The sequence below is a fragment of the Rhinolophus sinicus genome, chromosome 17 (genome assembly GCF_057876585.1).
Source record: "Rhinolophus sinicus isolate RSI-liver-muscle chromosome 17, RSI-T2T, whole genome shotgun sequence".
In the NCBI taxonomy this organism is placed as follows: Eukaryota; Metazoa; Chordata; class Mammalia; order Chiroptera; family Rhinolophidae; genus Rhinolophus; species Rhinolophus sinicus.
The window spans coordinates 43,974,781-43,996,004 of NC_142517.1; the positions used below are offsets into that span (position 1 = coordinate 43,974,781).

General features: G+C 36.1%; 1 protein-coding gene across 5 annotated transcripts in view; it reads left to right on the forward strand.

Moving 5' to 3' along the window:
- KCNMB2 (potassium calcium-activated channel subfamily M regulatory beta subunit 2) overlaps positions 1 to 21,224 on the forward strand; it is a 225,924-nt gene that overhangs the window by 28,953 nt on the left and 175,747 nt on the right. Inside the window, exon 2 of one of the 5 annotated variants that reach the window (XM_074328155.2) lies at positions 16,333 to 16,438. The exons of the other annotated variants lie outside the window; for them this stretch is intronic. Coding sequence (XP_074184256.1) covers positions 16,419 to 16,438 — 20 coding nt within the window. The 5' untranslated portion in view covers positions 16,333 to 16,418. The remainder of the gene's footprint in view (positions 1 to 16,332; positions 16,439 to 21,224) is intronic. 5 annotated transcript variants of the gene reach the window in all.

A 21,224-nucleotide genomic window follows, 5' to 3' on the forward strand; every position in this document is an offset into this window, starting at 1 on the left:
ATTAAATAAAATCAACTTGATATTCAGAAGTTGTCCACAGCTTAAACAGGCTCTGTGGTGGCTGACTGGACAGCAAGAACCTCACAAAGGTGGTTGGGGGAGGAGGCCAGTAATCTGAAAGATATCAAGGTCACCCACTCTTGGAGACTACCAGTGTCCAGGCCCAAAAGGTTCTTTAAGGTAACCTGTAAACTTGGATTCCATTGCATGTGCATGAAATATACAAAGTAAAAGACATTCTCCTCTAATGAATGGTCTTGCATCACATCTCACTTTTCAAACAAGACTCATTACAGCTTTGAGATGGGAATCAACCAAAGTTGTGAGTTAAGTCCTCAAGAAAAATAAAGTTTGGGGAGGTATACACAATCCTAGAAAGTAAGAGTGATCTCAATGGAAGTGTGGGGACTTCAGAAAGAAACTACCGGAGTGCCCCCTGAGTCCACCAACAAAGGAGTGGAGAGATGGGCATAGTGATTAAGCGCATTAGAATTTAGCATCTGCAAATTATGCACAGCCTCATTTATGACTTTTTATCAGAAGAAATAGATGTGGACACGTCAATGTTGGATCATTCAAAATAGAAATCCATGTCTCGAAACTCCAAAACACATGGAAACAAAGAGCCACAACAAGAAGACTGAAAAGACGTCTGCAAAGTACTTGTAAAACACTGAAATTGTTAATAGGATGGTCACCACGTGTCATACAAGGATCATGGCCTATATAAAGACAGTAGTGATTAGAACTAACTTTTACAGTCAAGAAACTCAGTACTGATGTAGGTGTGAATATTAGAGTGCTGAGAACACTGCATATACTCCAGGTGGAAAAACTGAATCCTCTAATAATTGCTGTATTATTGCTTTGTGTAAAGTGGAATAGTTGGAGAAGTAAAAAGATGGGAATGAAGATTTATCAAGCACTCATTTCGGGCCAGGTATAATTCTAGATGTTTTGCATGCCTTATCTCATGTAATCCTCATATTAACCTTGAGAAATAGGTAATTTATCCCTGTTTCATACAGAAGAAAACTAGAGCTAAATGTAATAAACTTCCCCAACTCTTATACACATTTGATAGATTATAAATTGATTTAAAATATACTCTATGAAGAATAATTCAGAAGAACCTATCTAAAAATTTAAAGAGCAAAATTATTTCAGCAGTTTCATTCATAGCCATGTATTCCTTAGAGAGGCTTTCACAAGTGCGCCAGGGTATTATGTGCAATTGTCTTCATTCTAGCATTATTTGTAATACTGAAAATTTGGAGATAACATAAAGGTTTTTCAGCAAAATAACTTATGATACATCTATAGTCTAGAATACTTTGAATACAATAAAAAGATTGAAGTAGATGATGTTAAACTCATTCAGAAGGATGTCTTACAAATATTTTTGAACATACAGATTAAGATACAAAACATATATAGCAAATTAAGTTTATGTTCATAAAATATACATACATCTGTATGTACCTAATAAAAGGCCTGAAATAACTTCCACGTGATTGATAGTAGTTACATCTAGAGAATGAAAGCGAGGAGCTGGGATGGAAGAGATCACTCTCTACTTTCTGCTAATCTGTATTATTTAGAACAAATACTGTATGCTGTTCCATTAAAAATAGAAAGATTGAAAGTCATAATGAACCCAAAGTCACACAGGTAGCCACTGGCCCTCAGGGTTCAATAGAGTGCTTCCTCCAAAATGTACTTCTAAATTTACAGTTTGGAAGTTCTCCCCACCTGAAATGCATTTACTTTATCTAGGGCTAAAAAATGATGCAAAGTAGAATTACCTGAGAGAAAAAGCAAAACTTTTCCAAGGAAAATCAATTAAAGCATGGACAGGGGGCATGGCAACAATCATAAACACATTTTCCTGCCGAAGAATGAATATATACCTCTAGCCATGAAGATTTACAGAAAACAGTGTTGTGTCACATCAGTTTGTTTTCCCAAGACACAATTCTTTACAGCATTTCCAACTATTTTATTAAATTACTCCAGCAGACATGGTACATATAGCTATCATTGATTGTGTATAGCTATCACTGACTACATCACTGTGTCTATCAATTCATTTATATCTCTAAATTTAAACTTCAGCATCTCCTCTGGGTCTTCTCAGATAGTATGGTGCTGAAAATCAGGATTTGATAACAATAAATCACATCCCCACAGTGTAAATCCCATGGCAGGCAGAAGACATGGGTTTTTAGAAATATCACACTGTTTCACAACAGTTGACTATAGCTCTTAATGAGGTACAGAACCCTGAAACAAGGCAACTAGGAAAGAATAGAACATAAACATAAGAAACTTGAGAATATTTACAAAGTTCCATAGATATTGAGAGTGGGCAAATTAAACAAAGTGATTATGAATTATTTCTTTAGAGTAGGGTGGACTTTTAGTGGCAGGGGAATATCATAAGAAAAAATATTTATTAAAGAATAAATAAGGTGAGCTAGATGTCACTGAGGGTCTTTCTTTCCTTACGTGTATTTCCCCTAAAATATCCAAATAATAATACATGGAATCTTTCCAATGGAAATACTTAAGGTTAATTTGCTAAGCCCTGTAGTGGTCTATAACCCTCCCAAAATATAGCCTTAGTCGAAACATTTTTTGGTTTATTAAAAAACGCAGAGTGGGGGGATAATGCTTAATAAGCAGTTCACTGAAGATAGCAATTTTCTATTAGCTACTTGTAGACATAGATTTAAATATAAACCTAAGTCACATCTGCAAAGTTCAATGGTCTCAGCACTCAAGTAGGTAGTATCTGGCTACATCCCACAAATACACAGGTATGCTTGTGTGTACACACACACACACACACACACACACACACACACACATATACACATGTGCACAGACCTAATTGGCCATTTTAGCTCAGAGAAAACTCATATAGACTATAACATATAAGTCACTTAAAATTTTTCTCCAAAACCACATGAAAATAAAAAAGGCAGTCTGTCTAGCTAATACATCCTATATCCTTCCAGAAAAATCACTGTCTCTGTTTTCCATTTTGAACCAATGTCAAAGAGAAGAAAAGTATTGAGTAGTTTTTTGTTTTCATTTTTTTAAATCAGGAAAACACCAAAAATCCATTTCCCTGTCTTACATTCAGATAAGTGTGTAAAAATCCAGAAAACTCCATATTTATATTGCTCAGATGGGAATATTTCAGCAAAAATAATTTTACTAAAGCTATATTTACAATACAAACTTTGTGAAAGTTGTTAAGCAGCCTTGTGCTTTAAAACGTATACTCATATTCTACAGATTAACTGCCTAATGGCTCCAAAGGAACAATTACAGCAAAACACATTGGTGTTAGTATAATTGAGAAGTGCTCATTTAAAGATAAACTTTCTACCTTGTGTAGCTCCTAGGCACTGAGGATGCATAATAATGAGTAATCACATGAATTAATAAGATGCTTTCAAATCTTTCAGCACTTAATGAAGGTAATTAAATCATTACCCAACCAGCTTATCATGACTCTATGGAAGGTGTCCTTGGCATATCACCATTTGGGTTTTTCTCATTCCCATCTTTACTCTTGCCAATATTTGACCAAAGTCAGAAAGGTCAATGAAAGTAATCAGAGCTTCTGAGTGTGTATATATGTGAAAATGTATAGACACACATGTACATATGTGTCTGTCTACATGGAGAGAGAGCAAGAGAGACACAAATATAGTCATGCAGCATTCAAGACAGGACAGGGATATGTTCTGAGAAATGTGTTGTTAGGTGATTTCATCATTGTACAAACATTATGGAGTGCACTTACACAAACATAGATGGTATAGCCTACTACTGTAATTGTATGTGCTATACTTTTAAACTACTTGCAGCGAAATAGATTTGTTTACACGAGCATCATCACAAACATGTGAGTAATACATTGCACTATGACATTACAATGGTATGACATTACTATGCAATAGGAATTTGTCAGTTCTTTGGCATAACTTTATGGGACTACCATCATATATGTGGTCAATTGCTGACTGAAACATCATTATAGGGTGCATGACTATATTTGTGTATGTGTGTGTGCATATATACATAGAGAGGGTGCCAAAAATATGTATACACATTTTAAGAAAGGAAAAAATGGTATTAAAATTGTAATACTCAATGTACACCAAAAACAAAAGATGAACACAAGTCATGTGCATACAGTTTTTTGGCACTCCTGATATATATAATATATAACATCTTCTGTTTGAAATTTACCTGAGACCTAGAAAATAAGGGGGGAAAGTCCTCAGCAACCAATAGAAATGTCTAAAATGAGGAGTAAGTAGACCACATATGTGATACATCTCATGCCTTATAAAAATATTCAATAAATGATCACTGTATTAGCATTACTATCATCATTATTGATTCCATATGGCTACACAAAGGGCCTAAGATCACTTATTCTAGAACACCTACTTAGATTACAAGCAGCAAAGAAGCAATCAACTGAAATGGAGGGCACGTTTTGCTATAGCCAGGCCTACTAACAATAGCAATGGGTTAACAGTTAGCATTCTGACAATACGAGAGAAAATGTAGAGAAAATTATAAAAGGCAGTCATAATTCAAAAGCAGAAGCAATGTGAGACCATTTGCACCAGGACAAATAGTTTAGAGTATTTGAAGCCATGAAGAGTATCATTTAATTTTTGTTAAGAACTCACTTTATGTTCTTAAAGATGACACTGTGCTAAGAATAGCGAGGGTGGAGTCAGGCAGGTCTGAGTTCAAATCCCAGCTCTACGACCTTGTGGTTTTGTGATCTTGGCTATGTTACTTAACCATTCCAATCCTCAGTTTCCTCTCTTAAATGAAAATTGTACCTCTTCCGTCACAGGAATAGGACTAAGTGAAATGTTGAATGTGAATGGTTAACACAAGGAACACCACATGGAATCCACTTACTAAATGGTAGCTATATTATTACAGTACTTTGTATAAGAAAACATGGAACTATATAATGCATTTTAAAAGATGTCTTTCAAATAGCTTAATGTTATAAAACAATTTTGTCATTTAAGGGAGTAATTTCCAGTTATCTAGAAAATTAACATATAGAAAGCTTAATTCTCACGTGATACTTCCACAAATATGAGGACTTAGTTTATAATGTAACATATAATCAGACATAGATGCATGAGAAGATATGTAATCAAAAAGCAGAAGAAAGGATAGTGTCTTTTCTCCCCTTTCCCTGGGTCAAAGCAAGTTCATAAAGGTCTCAGACTTAAAAGGCTGTTGAATAATTGTTGAAACTGGACCAGTCATTACACTTCTGTAAGTATAATTAATTACTAGCTTTGGAACTATATTTCTGTGCTTTCTTTCATGATATTCCTTTGTTTGTCCATTTTAAATCACAAATAAAATGTGAATCACTCCAAATATACACTTATAAGTGCCAGCGATACCTTAAACACCCACAATGTGAGAGGAAGGAATTCTTTTTTGAAAGAGTATGAACCCTTCTGATGATGTTCATGCTATGATCATGAGGATATTCAATCAATTTAATAGCCACAGTGTTTCATAGCTATTAAGAGAAATGGTAAAAGGAAAGGGAGAGAAGTACAAAATAACCAGTGCCCCCCCCCCCACCCCGTGCTTGAAACACACTCAAAGGATACCTATTGGACTAATAAATACATTTATCCTAACTGGAATGTAAAGCGTATCTTTAAGATGATAAATATATAGACAGACAGATAAAATTAGGACTTTGTTCAAAAGAATTGAGTCTCTGTGCTATTCAGAAATCTGGATGTAAGTGACAGAAACACAATCCAAACACATCCAAGTGAATACGAAAAGTATCAGGTAAAAATGTCAATACAGATGACTAGCTTTGGCATAGCTAGATCCAGATGTTCAAAAATGTCTTTTCTTCATTTATTGGTTCTTTTTCTTTAGGATTGACTCTATCTCCCAGAAGATTCTTTCCATGTGTTAAGAATCGATAGCCACCCCCAACTTCAGATCTACACAGATATTTCCTTCAGGAAGATAGAGGGGCTCCCTCTTCAAATATCCAAATAATTACCTCAAAAAGGACTCCAAGTAAACTTACTTGGATTTGATTGGCCCTGGACTGATTGTGAAGACCAATCATAATGACTAGAAGGATAGGGCATTCTAATTTGCCACCTTGGTTCATGTGATCACATCTGTACAGAGAGAAGGAACAACGTCTTTGATAGTCTTACCAGAATCATATAGCAAGAGAAAGTGGCAATTTCTAAAAGGAAAGGATATAGGAGAGACAAAATAATAGATATCAACTACAGTCCCTTACTAAAATTATTTTTATATCCTATGTTGGTTTCCTCGAGCCTCCAAAATATTGTAGTCGGTTGTTTACATGCTCCAGACCTTCTCAGAATGTAAGCTTCCTCAGAATAGGGGACATGTTTTCCTCACAATGTGAGGCATTGAGCATTGTAGGCACTCATTAAATTAAGGGGAAATTTATACACAAAAAAACCTCTATGAACTGTAAAGAATTATATAAATATAAATATTTAGGAGGATAAATTTAATTGTCTTTGACCTTCTGAGAGAGTTAAAAACATCAGAACTTTTATCTCAAAATTCAGTGGTTCAGGACTGCTTCTGGCAATGGCTTCTGCATCTATGTTCCTTCAACTCATATCTTTTTATTGCCTGCCTTTTTTTCCTTATTCACACTATAATGATGCTGAAGATAAAATTTTAAAATTGTGTTATTACTTGGAAGTATAACTCCTATTGTAACTGTTGTAATATTGTTTCCCTGCTCCTGGCATATAGCCTTATCTGCTTTCCTTTTTGTTAGTTATAACTTCTAATCTGGTCGCATTGAGTCTTTCTCCTATAGATGATGTTTCTCTTAATACACAGAATGAATTGGTTTGTGGTCAATACAATATATTTTCAGCCTCTTACAAATCATCACTATCTTGAAAGTTCAGTCTCTCACTTATTTTTCTAAAATTTTATTTCTGAACTCTCTTAAGGTTCTCTGATTTTCATGTATTTACAATTATATTAGAGAGACACATTATAACGCTGGGAAGGAGGACCATGCTTTACACATCATGTTTTAATCACTCACCATTCACTCACACACACACACACACACAGCCCCTAAAAGTGAATTTTTATTGTATGAGAAAGGAAAAGTGTGTGGAGAAAATGTGAATATATTTCAGTAAAGATAAGAATAGAAAGTCAAGTCTCATTAAAATGAACACTACAGCAGTAGAAATTGCCTATAATTAAACTATTGCCAAACTCTCTCTGGATTGTGCCTTTTGATCTTGCTAAAATAAAATTTTCCTTTGTTAATAGCTCCACACAACAAAGGCTTTATTTCTTAGTTCTTGTCCACTTAATTGTCAATAGCTATTGTGGAGGAAAAGCGCCGGAACACTTGATTTGGGACTAAAAAGCAAGTGGAAAGAGGAGCAGAAAAACACCAACTACAGCAGTAAAAACCTCCTCACACACACACACACACACACACACACACACAAAAAGACTGTCAAGGAGATATGAAATGCAGCAGTTTTTGTTTAAAAGAGAAGGAAATAAATAACGGAATTCATGGACTCTGCCAACAAAATGGTCTTTGACCAAAAAAGGTATGCTACCTTACTGTACACTTTACACAAAAGTTTTAGCTATATCACCTCATATAGTGTAACCATTCAACAAATTTACAAAGTAGATATTATATTTTTATCACTTTTCAGATTCGGAAACTGAAATTCAGACTTCAAGTGTTTTTCCCAAGAGAGAAAACTAACCACCTTCTTATTTAAATATTTTGTACTGTTTCCATCGTGCCACATCTGCCCTCCACTAATCAACCAGTACTTTCAAAAACACTGAGTCTCTATGTGCACTTTGAATGGAACTTCTAATTCATTACAATTTCATTCTTTCTACTTTTGTCCTTTCCACTTTTTAGTTGTCCCACCTGTATGTGTCTAGGTTATAGCTTTACTCCTCAATCATGTTTTCTATAACCTCCCTTTAACTAGCATCACCTAAAATGTAGATGACATCTAATAATTTAATAATGTAGATTGGAATAAGATATAAATTATAGTTATGAAACAAAATAACCCCAGTTGTTTTCTAGTTATAGGTGCTTAATAGTATAATGCAAGACTTGAAAAAGTGTGTTACACACTGAAATGTGTCAGCATTGCCTACAATAAGACAATTTAGATCTACCACAAGCTTTGTCATCACTTTGCAGCATGGATGAGAAATAAGGACAGAAGGAAAAGTCTACGCAAATGTGTAAGCATGAAAGACTTCCATGAGCTTACATCTTAATTATGAAGACAAGGAAGATGCACTAAAAACATTCCATATGTCTCTCCATTCAAGGTCACCTAACTAGGAAGGAAATGGCCTTAAAGACACAAGTTCCATTACTTCAATCATTTGTATGATAGAGGCTACTGTGAACCCTCAATTCAGTACATTGGACAGCATCTTGGCAAAAAATAAAAACAAAAACAAACAAACAAAAAAACAGAGAGCCATCTACTGGCTAAGAATCTAAGCAATCTTACTAGAGTAGCAGCTGGAGTTTCAAATCTTCAGATTCTAAGATGAAAGAGAAAAAGAAAATTTGTAATGTTCCTTTTTCTGTGGACAATTTTTTTTTTTCATCATGGTGAGGTCTATGGAGACTCATTTCAGCTCCCTCAAACAGGACCAGCCAGTTCATGCAGCCCTGAACAGAGATAACTGACTAGAGCTCACCAGTGCCCTTCACCTGGGCTCTGACCAGTTCTGTATGATCCTGCCATAGTAATTACTTTGCAGACAAAGTATAAAAATGGCCAAGCTTTCCAGTTTTCCAGCATTGCAAATGTTTTAAAGTTCCAATTCTAATGTTGTTAATATATCTTCCCAAGCAACCTCTAATAATGTGTTAAGTAAATATTTGGTGATTGACTGTTGTAGGAATATTTGTAAGTAAGGTAAACTACATGGATATTTGAACATAATTTGGACATATGGAAATAATTTTGTTGCCTAATTGAGCCAGTTTAAATGAACAAGTGATATGATTGCACCTGAAATTCTTTCCTCTATACAAAACTATTTTCGTTAAAATATTTTAATTAAAAATAACCATGTGCACTGACTCAAACACCCTTCCTTAGTATTTACTTCATGCAACTAGTCCTAGAAAATGTCCTATTTGCTTAGAGAAATAATTGTTGGATAACATTCATAATGATAAAATTTTCAACCCAAACACCATCACTTATAAAAATAAATTCATACATTTGTACATCAATTTATAGAGTGGAAAACAGATCAGAAGTGTAAACCTGGAGATAGTAAGATAGTTTCTGGGGTAGAGAGTTTTACTTAAGCATTTTGAAGAAAGTTTCTCCAATAATGCTTTATGATCTCTTGCTATTGGTACTTACCAGGAATACCTTGTTTTGAAAGCATGCATGAATTAAGCACTTTTGTACTTAAGATATTATCTCAATAGATTCTCACTGTGACCTTGTAAAATAGTTAAGGCAGGAATCAGCTGCCTCATTTTAAGGATGAACAAACTGAAGCTCAGAGAAATCAATTAACTTTTTAAAGTCACATAACTAAGTTATTCTAGAACTGTATCTCAAGCCAGTTCCACCGACTCAGGGCCTATTCTATACCACTGATCCTCACGTACCTGTGGACGCACATATCAAACACACCTCCTCCGTGGAGGTAGATAATAATCCACTTGTCTCACTTTTCACATGTGTTCATGTGCTCTGCAGTGTGTCTTAACTCTATTTACCCCCTACTGAAGTGAAGAGAAGATAAGGCTAGTGGGGTGGACAGGAAGGCATAATGTGCTTTCTGGAATGGTATTTAACCATGTGCTTAAACTTGTTTAAGCCAACAATGCTTAATTTCTGAACTTAAAAATTGCTAGTAGGTTGGTGCAAAAGTAGTTGCGGTTTTTGCAATTATTTTTAACTTTTTAAACAGCAATTACTTTTGCACCAACCTAATATATGTATGAAGAATAAAAGCAATTATGAGTGCAATATTATTTTACTTGCAATCTTTGCTCTACAGTGCCCTGACAATACATACCAGCTTGAGAAATCATTTCCTTATCCTAGCCTTGCCTACACCAAATCATCTTTAACATTGTAGCACTCTGGCCTTGCTATTCCAATGGCTTCCTATTGCCCTCTGGAGAAAAAAATAAACTCCTTAGGATGACCTTCCAAGCCATCCATGATGTAATCCTCCTTTCCTCTCTAACACTCTATTTTCTTTTTCTACCTAAACTGAACAAGTTTGCAGTTACCCAGTATAGCGCATATCATTTTACATCACCACACCTTTGCCCATAATCTGCCTTCTTTCTAAAAGGTCCTTTTCTGCTTCTTCTTTCTGAAAACTCCACTTGTTCTACAAACCCAATTCACGCATCTGTCCATAAAACTACTGGAGTACTTTCCACTCCTCCACAAAGCAGGGATGATGATTCTCTCCTTTGTGTATACCTGGATTAGAGTTAACTGTTAGGTTCGACTTTGACACCTACCATGGAATTTTATAAACAATCGTTTGTGTGTCTCCTTCCATGTTTTATCTTATTGCCCCTGTTTCTAGTACAATACATAGCAAGACACAGCAGGTGCTCAATAAATATTTTCTGAAGAATCAATGAATGCATGAATACCCATTTAATAGAGTAGCTAAGGAAACAGAAATTCATCGGTTTTTTTCAAGACCAAATGTTATCTTGTCTGATCCTTCCGATGCCCTATCTTAACTAATATTAATGAAAGATTACCAAGGCTCTCAAACACATGACTCAGTATATAATAATATAGTTGCTTAAAACTTTACACCTAGTGAGAATTAGAAGGGAGGTTTAGTCACCTCATGCAAAATTCTAGTGCCATCTTTACTGCCTTTGAGCAAGACTTGTAATCTTGTGCATTTTGATTACCGGTATGTTTTTCATCACCCCTCTTAAGACAGTTCTGCATCTTTAAAAATAAAACAGCAAGAAAAAACAAAGGGAAATTCTAGGGGTTTTGAGGAAAATATGGATCCCGTGGTTAATGATCTTATTCACGCCAGACTCAATCCTCAGAATACCACTTACATCGTAAGAAAAGCAATCACCAAATCTGAAGAACCTCATGGAGACATAGTATCAGAGGTTATGGTATTGAAAAATAAGTGTCTAAACAAATGCTTGTAGTAACTGAAAGAAATGGATCTGGAACTAATTTTATAATTGGATGCCTGTTTTAAGTGCTCTTTTGGTCATTTATTTACAAATTTGTACAATAATATGGGAGGTTCCCCAGAAACTGTTGTGAATATTGTGTGAACTATAATGTAACATAACTACAAATATGAAATATTTGAAAAAATGTACATAACAAATATATTTGGGGAAAGAAATATTTTTAAACGACAACTCCAAATTTTTTAATTTAAGGTCTAATACAATTAAATGTGGAATTGCTTCACATTAACTCTTAAAAACCATTTCAATATTTGAACAAAGATTCTATTTAGCAACAATGTTGTGTGAGACAGAATGCTAAACACCGTGAGGGATGAAGTGAACAGGACATAGTCTCTACCTTCTAGATGCTTAGTGTCTAGTAGCCAAGGTAAGGCATTTACAGAGATAGAGCCTGTGATCCATGCTAAACGAGATCAAAGTGATAATCAAGTACATAGAGAAATTCCCCACCCTGAGAAAATCAGGAACACTTCATAGACAGTAATTGCTGTTAGGAACAAATGGCATAATATACATTAAAGTACTCTGCACACTGTTACATCCTGTTCCAACATTAGATGATTTTTTCCCAAGAACAGAATGGAATATGTTGCATTCTAAATTAGACATCAAGGATAGTTGGAGTAGGCACTTGTAGATGTAAAAACAGAGGTTCACCAAGACACAGAAACCAAGGAAACACACACAATAACACAAACAAGGAGACACCAGGCAGAACAGGTTTTCATGGAGGAGGAGCTGGAAGTGGAAGCTTGTTTGGAGATCAAGGTTACTGTGAGGACCTAGACAGCTGAGCTTGTGCCTGTTCACACTTTAGTGTGAACATTCTAGTTTGGCTCTTCATAGGGTTCCTCTTCCTCTCACTACAGAACCAAGTGAGCTTTCTATCTCCCCTGCATATATTTTCTCTCTCTGCTTTGTTAACATTTCTCCTGCATATTCCACTTCTTACCCAACTTGGCCTCAGACTCTACTTTAGGGCTGCCCTCTATACATATGTCTTCTCCATATCAGGCCATGTCAGTTATCCCTGTAGAGCTTACAGATTAGCTGCCCTTGAGTCAGGTGGCCAACCATTGTCCAATCAACCTTGAACAGGGGAAAAGGGTCATGTGGTTCAAAGTGTGATAGCTTAGTGTTTCTCCTTCATTCAATCATTCATTGTTCTATTGTACTGATGATGCAATGTGAATGAGATTTTTCACTAAAGTCCCTTTCTTCATGAAGTTGGAAGAGACAATAATAAAAGAAAATAAATAAGCAAGATATGTAATGCTGTTTATCTAGGTAATAAATGCTATAGAAATGTTAAAATATGTAATAAGTGTGACTGGGAGTGATAAGGGGAAAGAGATGCTAATTTGGGCTGAGTCATTATGGAAGGAAATGGCATCCTGTAGAGGAGTAGAGCGAAGAGTGTGGTGTCATAATGCATTATATTGTAATACCATAAGTAAAATATATCAACACTGCTAAGTTACTATACCAGTTCTCCTCCCAACCAAGTTTTAAATGAACATATCAGGTTTAAAATATATGTACTAGCTATTATGAACTATGAGAAATCAACTTACAAACTAGAAGCACAAATCCAAGACAACCTAGTGATAGTAAGAAGCGATAAATCATCTCGGATTCATTGATAGTGATTATTGATAGGATAAAAGCCAATTTGAAATAAAGGATATAAAAACAATTTTAGATAGATCATTACTAGTATAGAGTGAAGGGAAGGACATTGACTCCCAATCCAGGTAGGCATTGACCAATCCCACCTTTTGGAAACTCTAAGCAATCTAAAAATGCCTACAGTATACACTCATGATGTTCAATGGAGAGAACACTACCAAGACTGAATTTCATTGAGAAGAAAACTTTACATGCATGTACTTATGTCATCCCTGTTAGAAATATTATTTAAAATCAAAATCCATTCACTGCACCATTTATTTACCCTAAGTGAATTGTAATTTCCAATGCTATAGCTCATAAAAATATAATTTTTTATCAGAAGTGTTTCTCCCTTTTAGACATTACATTCTCAAGTCCTACCACCTTTTCTACATCACCCTAAGCTCATATAAAATCAGATAAGTAGCATGACTAAAATATTTTAATTGCTTTCTCATTATAGGCATCATCGTGTAATTACCAGGTCATAGATTATCTAGTTTTACAAATACAGGTGGAAATCGTTCAATAGATCACTTTTTTCGATTAACCTCTTTCTGCATTTATCACCAATTCCTCTTCACGAGTTAATTTACATTGAGCTTTTCTCTGCAGAATGGTCTTTTACTATATTCATTTCTCTATGTCTCCTTTAGAACTTCAAAAAACAGGAGGACTTTGTTTTGCTTATATGGTTTTGTTTATATGTACACTTACAAAAATTAAACAATAATTTCTCTTTGGAAACATCATGGTTCAGAGAAAGACCTACAACAAACATTATTTTTACCACTAAATAATTGAGTGAACGTTAGCAAGTTGTTTAACTTTTCTGAAATCCAGATCCTCAATGGTAAAATTTATGACTGAAAGAGATGATGTATGTAAAATCTGGGGCACAATATAAGGACTCAATGATCTTAGTCCTCTTTCAAGAGGGAATAATTTTCTATATGTCCAACTGATTATAGGAGGAAAGAGAAATAATGTTTTTTGAGTTCAGTATAATGTAGGGATTAGAACTTCAAGTGAACATTCTCAGAGTACACATTATTTACTTGATGGATGAAATGGATACCTTAGAGTTATCAATACATATCAAAATGCATGTCTCAGAAATAAAAAAAAATTATAGAAAATTATACATACAGTATAAATTGGCTGTTCAAAATATAATCCTTTTGATATTTGCATTTTACAAGGTAATGTAAGCAATTACACTCTCTCTAATCATTGGCTAATCTTATACTAATCGTTTACTAAATCTTATTTTCCCATCTAAACCAGAATTAAGTTATACAAATATAAAAAGTAAACTCAATAAGTTTCAGTCTCTTTTTGGCTGAGAATTTATCAAAAACATTTTTTAATTCAGGAGTTGGAGATGATATTCTGTGATCATAAATACTCAGTTCAGAAATTTGAACTACTATTTTCAAATATGTCTGAGTCACAAAATGTTAAAAGAATAATGATTTGCCTTTGATTGGATCTTTCACCTTGATGACTTCAAAAGGATAGAATTTGGAAGCAAAAGATAAATTTTCTTCTTGAGGCTAAAATTTACTGACTGTGTAATCCTGGAAAATTACTTAACATTGCTGAGGCTCAAAACTTTTCATTTATAAGAGTGGAAACAATGTCTCCGCTACTCTCTTCATGGAGCATTTTGAGGGATAAATGAGATAATGCACAGAAAAGCACTCAGAAAACTCTGAAACACTAAAAGAGGAAGGAAGGAACTGGGCAGAATTAGTGTCTCCTTTCTTTGAGTCTCCAAACAGGCTGTTTATAGTGTTGTAATTATCTGCTATTATGGCCAGAAAATGATACAATGGCAGGGGGTGAGTAGAGACTTGGGGTCTGGTATACTCCAGATTAAACCATCTGGTCTCAGCAGCCAGGAAAAGCCTGGATTGAAATCACTTATTTAACCAGAAACAGTGTTGTTTTTGTGATGTTTCCTGACATCCAGCTTCTGGGAGGGAACTAACAAAAAAGGTGTGCAAAACACAAAAGGCAGGTTGTCCTGCCTGTTTAGCACCTCTGTCCTGGCTGGTTAGTACTTCTGTCCTGAGTTAGCACCTCTGTCCTGGCTGGTTAGCACTTCTGTCCTGAGTTAGCATCTCTGTCCTGGCTGGTTAGCTCTTCTGTCCTGAGTTAGCACCTCTGTCCTGGGTTAGCACCTCTGCCTGGCTGGTTAGCACCTCTGTCCTGGGTTGTACCTCTGTCCTGGCTGGTTAGCACCTCTAACCTGGGGTCAGCACCTCTGTCCTGAGTTAGCACCTCTGTCCTGGGTTAGCACCTCTGTTCTGAGTTAGCACCTCTGTCCTGGGTTAGCACCTCTGCCCTGGATTAGCACCTCTGTCCTGGGTTAGCACCTCTGCTTCAAGGAGGCAATGGAAGGGGTGGCTCATGGTTTTTATACCCCAGCCAACACACCAGTTTAGTAATTACAGAGGATCCCACCGTTCACCATGAAAATCCCTGAACAAGAATGAGAAATTGATACAATTCCTCAGGAATATTAGAGTCTTGCTGAGGTAAATTGGTGAGGCTTGGTGGGAGACAATGCAGTGTACTCTGCCCCAGGCACGAGTTATTCAGATGTTGCAGGAGAGAACCTGCTCAGCCTCACATACGTTCTCTCTCCCTTCGACCCTCTCCAAGATCCAAAGCTTGTATAAAAAATCATCCCTAGGTCTCGATTTTTGGACCCAATAGTCAGATTTCTACTATATTAACATCAAGAAGGAAGGACCCACTCAAATATACTCTTCTTGATAAAAGGGTGAGTTGGTTATTACACTTGCTGTTTTCCCCTGGCAAAAGATTGTAATACTTCCCTTCATTCTCTTCAAATAAACAAACAGAAACCATTCCAGGCAGAGCCATTGTTTATATATTATATTTGTGTTCACCTATCTACAATGTTCTTACTTCTAACCAGGAGTGTTTGTCTGCCAACATTTTCAAATTTAGAAGCAGGGCTCTTCTTGATAAACTAAGAGAGGGGTCCACAGAGGAATATTCGTCATCTGAGGAAGGTTTTTGGGTAAATTAAAACTCTCTGGACAGGATCCTCTTTCCCTCACTTAGATTGCAGTGAACAGAAAGTAGATTATCTCTCCAGGCCATTATCAACTCTAAAAGTGCTTGTGGTTTTAAGGCTTTGGCAGAACTTGTTGAAAACAGCATCATCATAATACACTTGTTCAAACTCTAATTTCAATGGCTCTTTTGTCCCACATGATGAATGATGAAATCTATGGTCTGCTTCCCTGCCTCGGGTCATTTCTTTTTTCTTTTTTTTTTCACAGAACCAATCTGCATCACTTAAGTCCAAACTATTATATTAATCATCCTTTACACTAGACTAGAGAACTTCTTTTTAATTGTCCATATCATGGCCACCATGCATCAAAGGTAGGATCATTATTTTCCACTTATTTTCTTTTTTAGAGACCCAGATTCTTGTAGGAGGAGTTCTTAGGGTTGGAAACAGGCAAAAGTCAGAGAACTGGGAGCAGATTCCACCGTCAGCAATTTGATCTGGGTACTTGAATATACCAAGTCCAGGACACTCCATACGATACCATATTCAGTTTTCAGTCTGACTTGTTTTCCTTACAGATGTAGGGTGGACGGACTGGGACTTGATCCAGAGACAAGCATCTGATGAAAGCTACTTGAATAATTTTGCATTTTTAGTATTAAAGCAATATAAAGTAGTTTTCTGGGGCACTGTAGTCTCGCTTAAACATGTATAAACTGCTCAATTAGAGATTATAGCACTATTGGGAGAGAAAGCAAAAGTGATCATTTATATGATAATATGAGCTGATAATTTAGAAATGATTCATTCTCATAAATGTTCCAACATGGCCGTGTAAGTTTATTACTGAGTACGGATGGTGGAACAGAAGTCCTGTCCAGAAAGTAAGGCCTTTTATAAACCAATCTTTAATTGACTTTTTTAATTTTTCCTGTGTGGTAGAGTGGCACATAAAACTTAGTAAGATTTTAGGATGTGAGGATATGAGCATCCCCTCCTGCCGTGTCCCTGCTCTGAGTTCTTTGCCTCGTTCACAGAGACTGGGACAGCTGATGTGGGCACATTCATGGAGCTTGAGGGGATTTGTGGAGGGAGTGCATTTTTGGAATGGGAGATTTGACTAGTAGATGAATTCTAAGTTTTCTTCCAACCCTGACTTTCTCCTGCCCGAAACAGGAAATGGAAATAATTTCTAGCTGCAAACGCTGGCAGAGATCCAAATTAAAAAGGAATTTTGTGATGTGCCATTGGACAGGAAAAAAACAGTAATTGTAATTACAGGTCAAACAGAAAGTCTGAGGATAGACTATTTTAGTCAACATTTTATTTCAGCTTAAAATAAATCCTGGGTTTTTACAAGTCAATTTTTGAAGGCAGTCACTTATGTTACAATCTTTCTCAGAGGATGAGAAAGGGGTAGAGGATGGGGGCTTTTCCAGAAGCATATTACCAAAGATGAAAAAATAATCTCTACTAATAAAATAAGAAGAACTAATACAAGGCAAAATTGTGTAATAGTTAAAGATCCTACCCTATTTTTCAGATAGATAGATAGATAGATAGATAGATAGATAGATAGATAGATAAAACACAAATATATTTTCTCTAAACATGTTTCTTTTTAATGTTTTTTTTTGGTAGCATTAGTAATATATAACCACATGTCCTTTGCATTACCTTCACTAGAGGTAACCATTGTTATGTTATTAAATATTTTTTTAATATTTACATATATTTTGCATCAGTTTTTCATTTTTTTATCATCAAATATGTCAGTCTTTTTCCTATGGTTTCAGGATTTGATGTCAAGATTATGAAATTATTTCTAGGACAATACAGTATTTTGTGTTCAGAATTTTGATCTACCTGGAATTTGTTACGGATGATATGTGAGGAATGTTATTTGTATTTTTCTCCAAATGGGTGTAATAAAATATTCTTTTCTTCCTTTACTGATTTGAAATGCCACATTTGTCATAGAAACATAGCAGTTAAGACAGAGGGTATGCTCTCTACCTTGTTCTGTACCATCGGTCTACTATCTATTTCTCTACTGCTACTGTATGGGTGTTAACTTATACTTACATTTTTTTATCTACTAGGGAAAATAGATAACCTCTAATAAATTTTCTAGCAGAGATGAATTATTCCAGCTTGAGCTAAAGCCTTCCTTGGAAGTGCTGGGAAATAGAGGGTGGAAGGACCCTTGTAGTCCAAGGATTTTTCTCCCTCAATAAACAGAATTTGCTGGGTTGACTATATTTTCCTGATCTTTCTGTGGGAAGTGACTCTGCCTGACCACACTAGGAGATGGCAGGTAACAGAACACCTGCACGGGCCAGGGTGCATAACCTTGACCAGATTCAGTCCTTGCCTTTAAGGAGCTCACAGCCTAGCAAGGGAAGGCACCTAGATAGAAAAGGGTCTCATTCTAACTAGGGGTTGAATGAGAGGCTAACATTCCTGCCACCGTCACCTGAGGTAAAAGCAGAATAACTCATTTAACTAATAGGAGAGCGAAACGGTTCCCAGGAACCTCTGAACAGAGAGATGGCAGAAAGTAACTAACACTCTGTCTGCCCTAGGAGTATGTTAGCAAACCTCAAATGAAAGCTTCTTCATTTGCTTCTCACCATGTAATCCTCTGCGGAAGCAAATTGGTGTTTGAGAAAGATTTCTGTTAAAATAATTTATTTTATTAAACGTTTATTATTTATGTCACAGAAATGCATGCACTGTGTGTATATTAATTTTTGAATTTATAATTTTAATATACATGTATATCATATGTGTGTGTATATCTTCATTTATTCATGACAAACTCCCTGGGAGGTAGCTCTTATGCCTTTTATTTGCCATTTGAATACACTGAGACTCAGCTGGTCAGTATTATCACCATCTTACAGGCCCTTAGGCAATTATTGCACTACTCTAAACCTCAAACTCCTCAGGGAGAAAACATGAGGATTGATGCAAAGGACTACTGTGAGTAATTTGTGAGATAATGGATATAAAACCGGGAGTGCAGGGCCTGACACGTAGAAAGTGCTAACCAGAGCCTGTATGAATAAGGATTCCCTGCAGGCTCAAATCAAACACTACATATTTATTTATTTAGGTTAGGTTTTTCATAACTATCTTCTATAGCAAACAGAAGAAAAAAGGTCCTTTAGTAAAAAGAGGTTTATCTAAAAAGAATATTATTTAAAATATATGCCTGTTACAAAACTAATGTAATAAGTCTTTAGTCCAACATTCCAACAGCTCAGCTTTCACCTTCCAAGCCCTTCGGTCAGGTCACTAACAGGTTTCCAGACCCCAGATTTGTAACAGAAGCACTAAAAAGCATTCCCTTTTGCCAGCATCTTTAGTTCTACCTGAGCCCACATCCAAACACAGAAGCCTGTGCTGAAACAAAATGGATACTGCCCCATGCCCCACAGACAATCCCCAACCCTAATCTCCACCATTAATCAGGGTATCTCCAGGCAGCCACACATCATAGGGACTCAGGCCACAACTTTCTCTGAGCTGAGCCCAGCCAGGGTCCGCTCACATCTGAAAAGGGACAGTGTGAGGTCATCTGGAAGGGCAGGAACCCGTTCAGGTCAGTTTTACAACCTGGGCCTAGAGTAGCCATTCAATAAATACTTGCTGGTTCATTGATTGGAGTGGCAGGACCAGGTGAAAGCTTGCTCTCAGAACTCCAGGCTGCCATTCCCTAAAGCTAGAGGCCCCAAACAAGGTCATAGCATTTTAAATTGTTCATTAAGAGCTGGGAATCTTTTTAATGATCTCCTTGTCAAAACCTACAAAGAGAAGAGGTGAGATCAAGCCAATGTTTCCATGTTAATAAACTGAAAATTACTGGCCCAAAGTGTGACAGTGAGAGGGGAGGGTTCACATGAGAGTAAGATGTCATCCCACTGAAATCTGGGGTGGTTTAACCAGAGGCATTGCATCTGAACATTCTCATTCTTCCTCTCACCCCTCTTCCCTCTCTTTTTTGCTTTGGTGCTAGAAGGTCATAGTGACAAAGAAAGAGGAAACAAGAGAAGGTGGATATTTTCAAGAGGAGTAGATTAAATGATTTTATCTTTCCATTTGTCCCCTTTCCCTCCCCTTCATAAACACACTATTTCATTTAAAAATTGAACATCAAAGTTTGGTTGACGGTGGATTTGGAAAAGGGAGAAGCTTTTCAAAATTGCCAAATTTTCAAAAGTGGATATTTTTTCTTTGTTTTGGATTCATAATTTTAATTTCTGTTATACTATAACATAACATATTCACATAAAAATTGGGGGGGGGGAACTGAGGGGAAACAAATCACCCATTGTCCCACTAGTTGGAAATAATAACAGCTGACATTTATTGAGAACTTTGTAATGCACCAGGCACTTCACCAAGAGCTTTATGCATCATCTTGTTTAATCCTCACAACACTAAGAAGTAAGCACTATTTTTATATCCCATCTATAGTTGAAATTAAGGCACACAGTAGTTGAGTAACTTGCCCAGAATCACACAGCTTGTAATTGGTGAAAACAGGACTCAGACTCAGAGTGATTTCAATGCCCAAGCCTTCAACCACACTACTTCCATCTAATATTTTCATCCTTCTAAAATTGGAATTAAAATCACACTGCACGTACAATTTTGGAACAGACCTATTATACTCCTCCGCCACTCCACAAACAGGGGGATTTCCTAGTCCTCATCTGAATGAAAGAAAAAGTAAGTCTACTATTTCAAAGTGTTCTATAGAGTTTCATGAGCCATTAAGAAACACATAACATAAAATTAGTGACTGAAAAGCAAATTACTTCATAATTTTGCCAAGAAAATTTGTGGGGAAAAAAGTACAATCTAGAATGGAGAAGAGGCTAATATCTCATGAATCACCTTTTTATGGGTCTTTATCTAAAGTAATTCTCATCCTCACACAGTCGGTCCCACCAATCTGAGTACGACCAGAGAAAAATCTCAGACTTCCCCACATACAATCAATACACAGTGGTAGCACTCCCTATCTCTCCTTTGTAGACCGATGTCCCTAACGAAACCCACTTTGAAGAAAACAGCACTTAGCCAGACCTAAAGAGTTGAGTTGTTAAAATCTAGTATCTATATCGAGGGGCAAGAGGCAGCTTGACC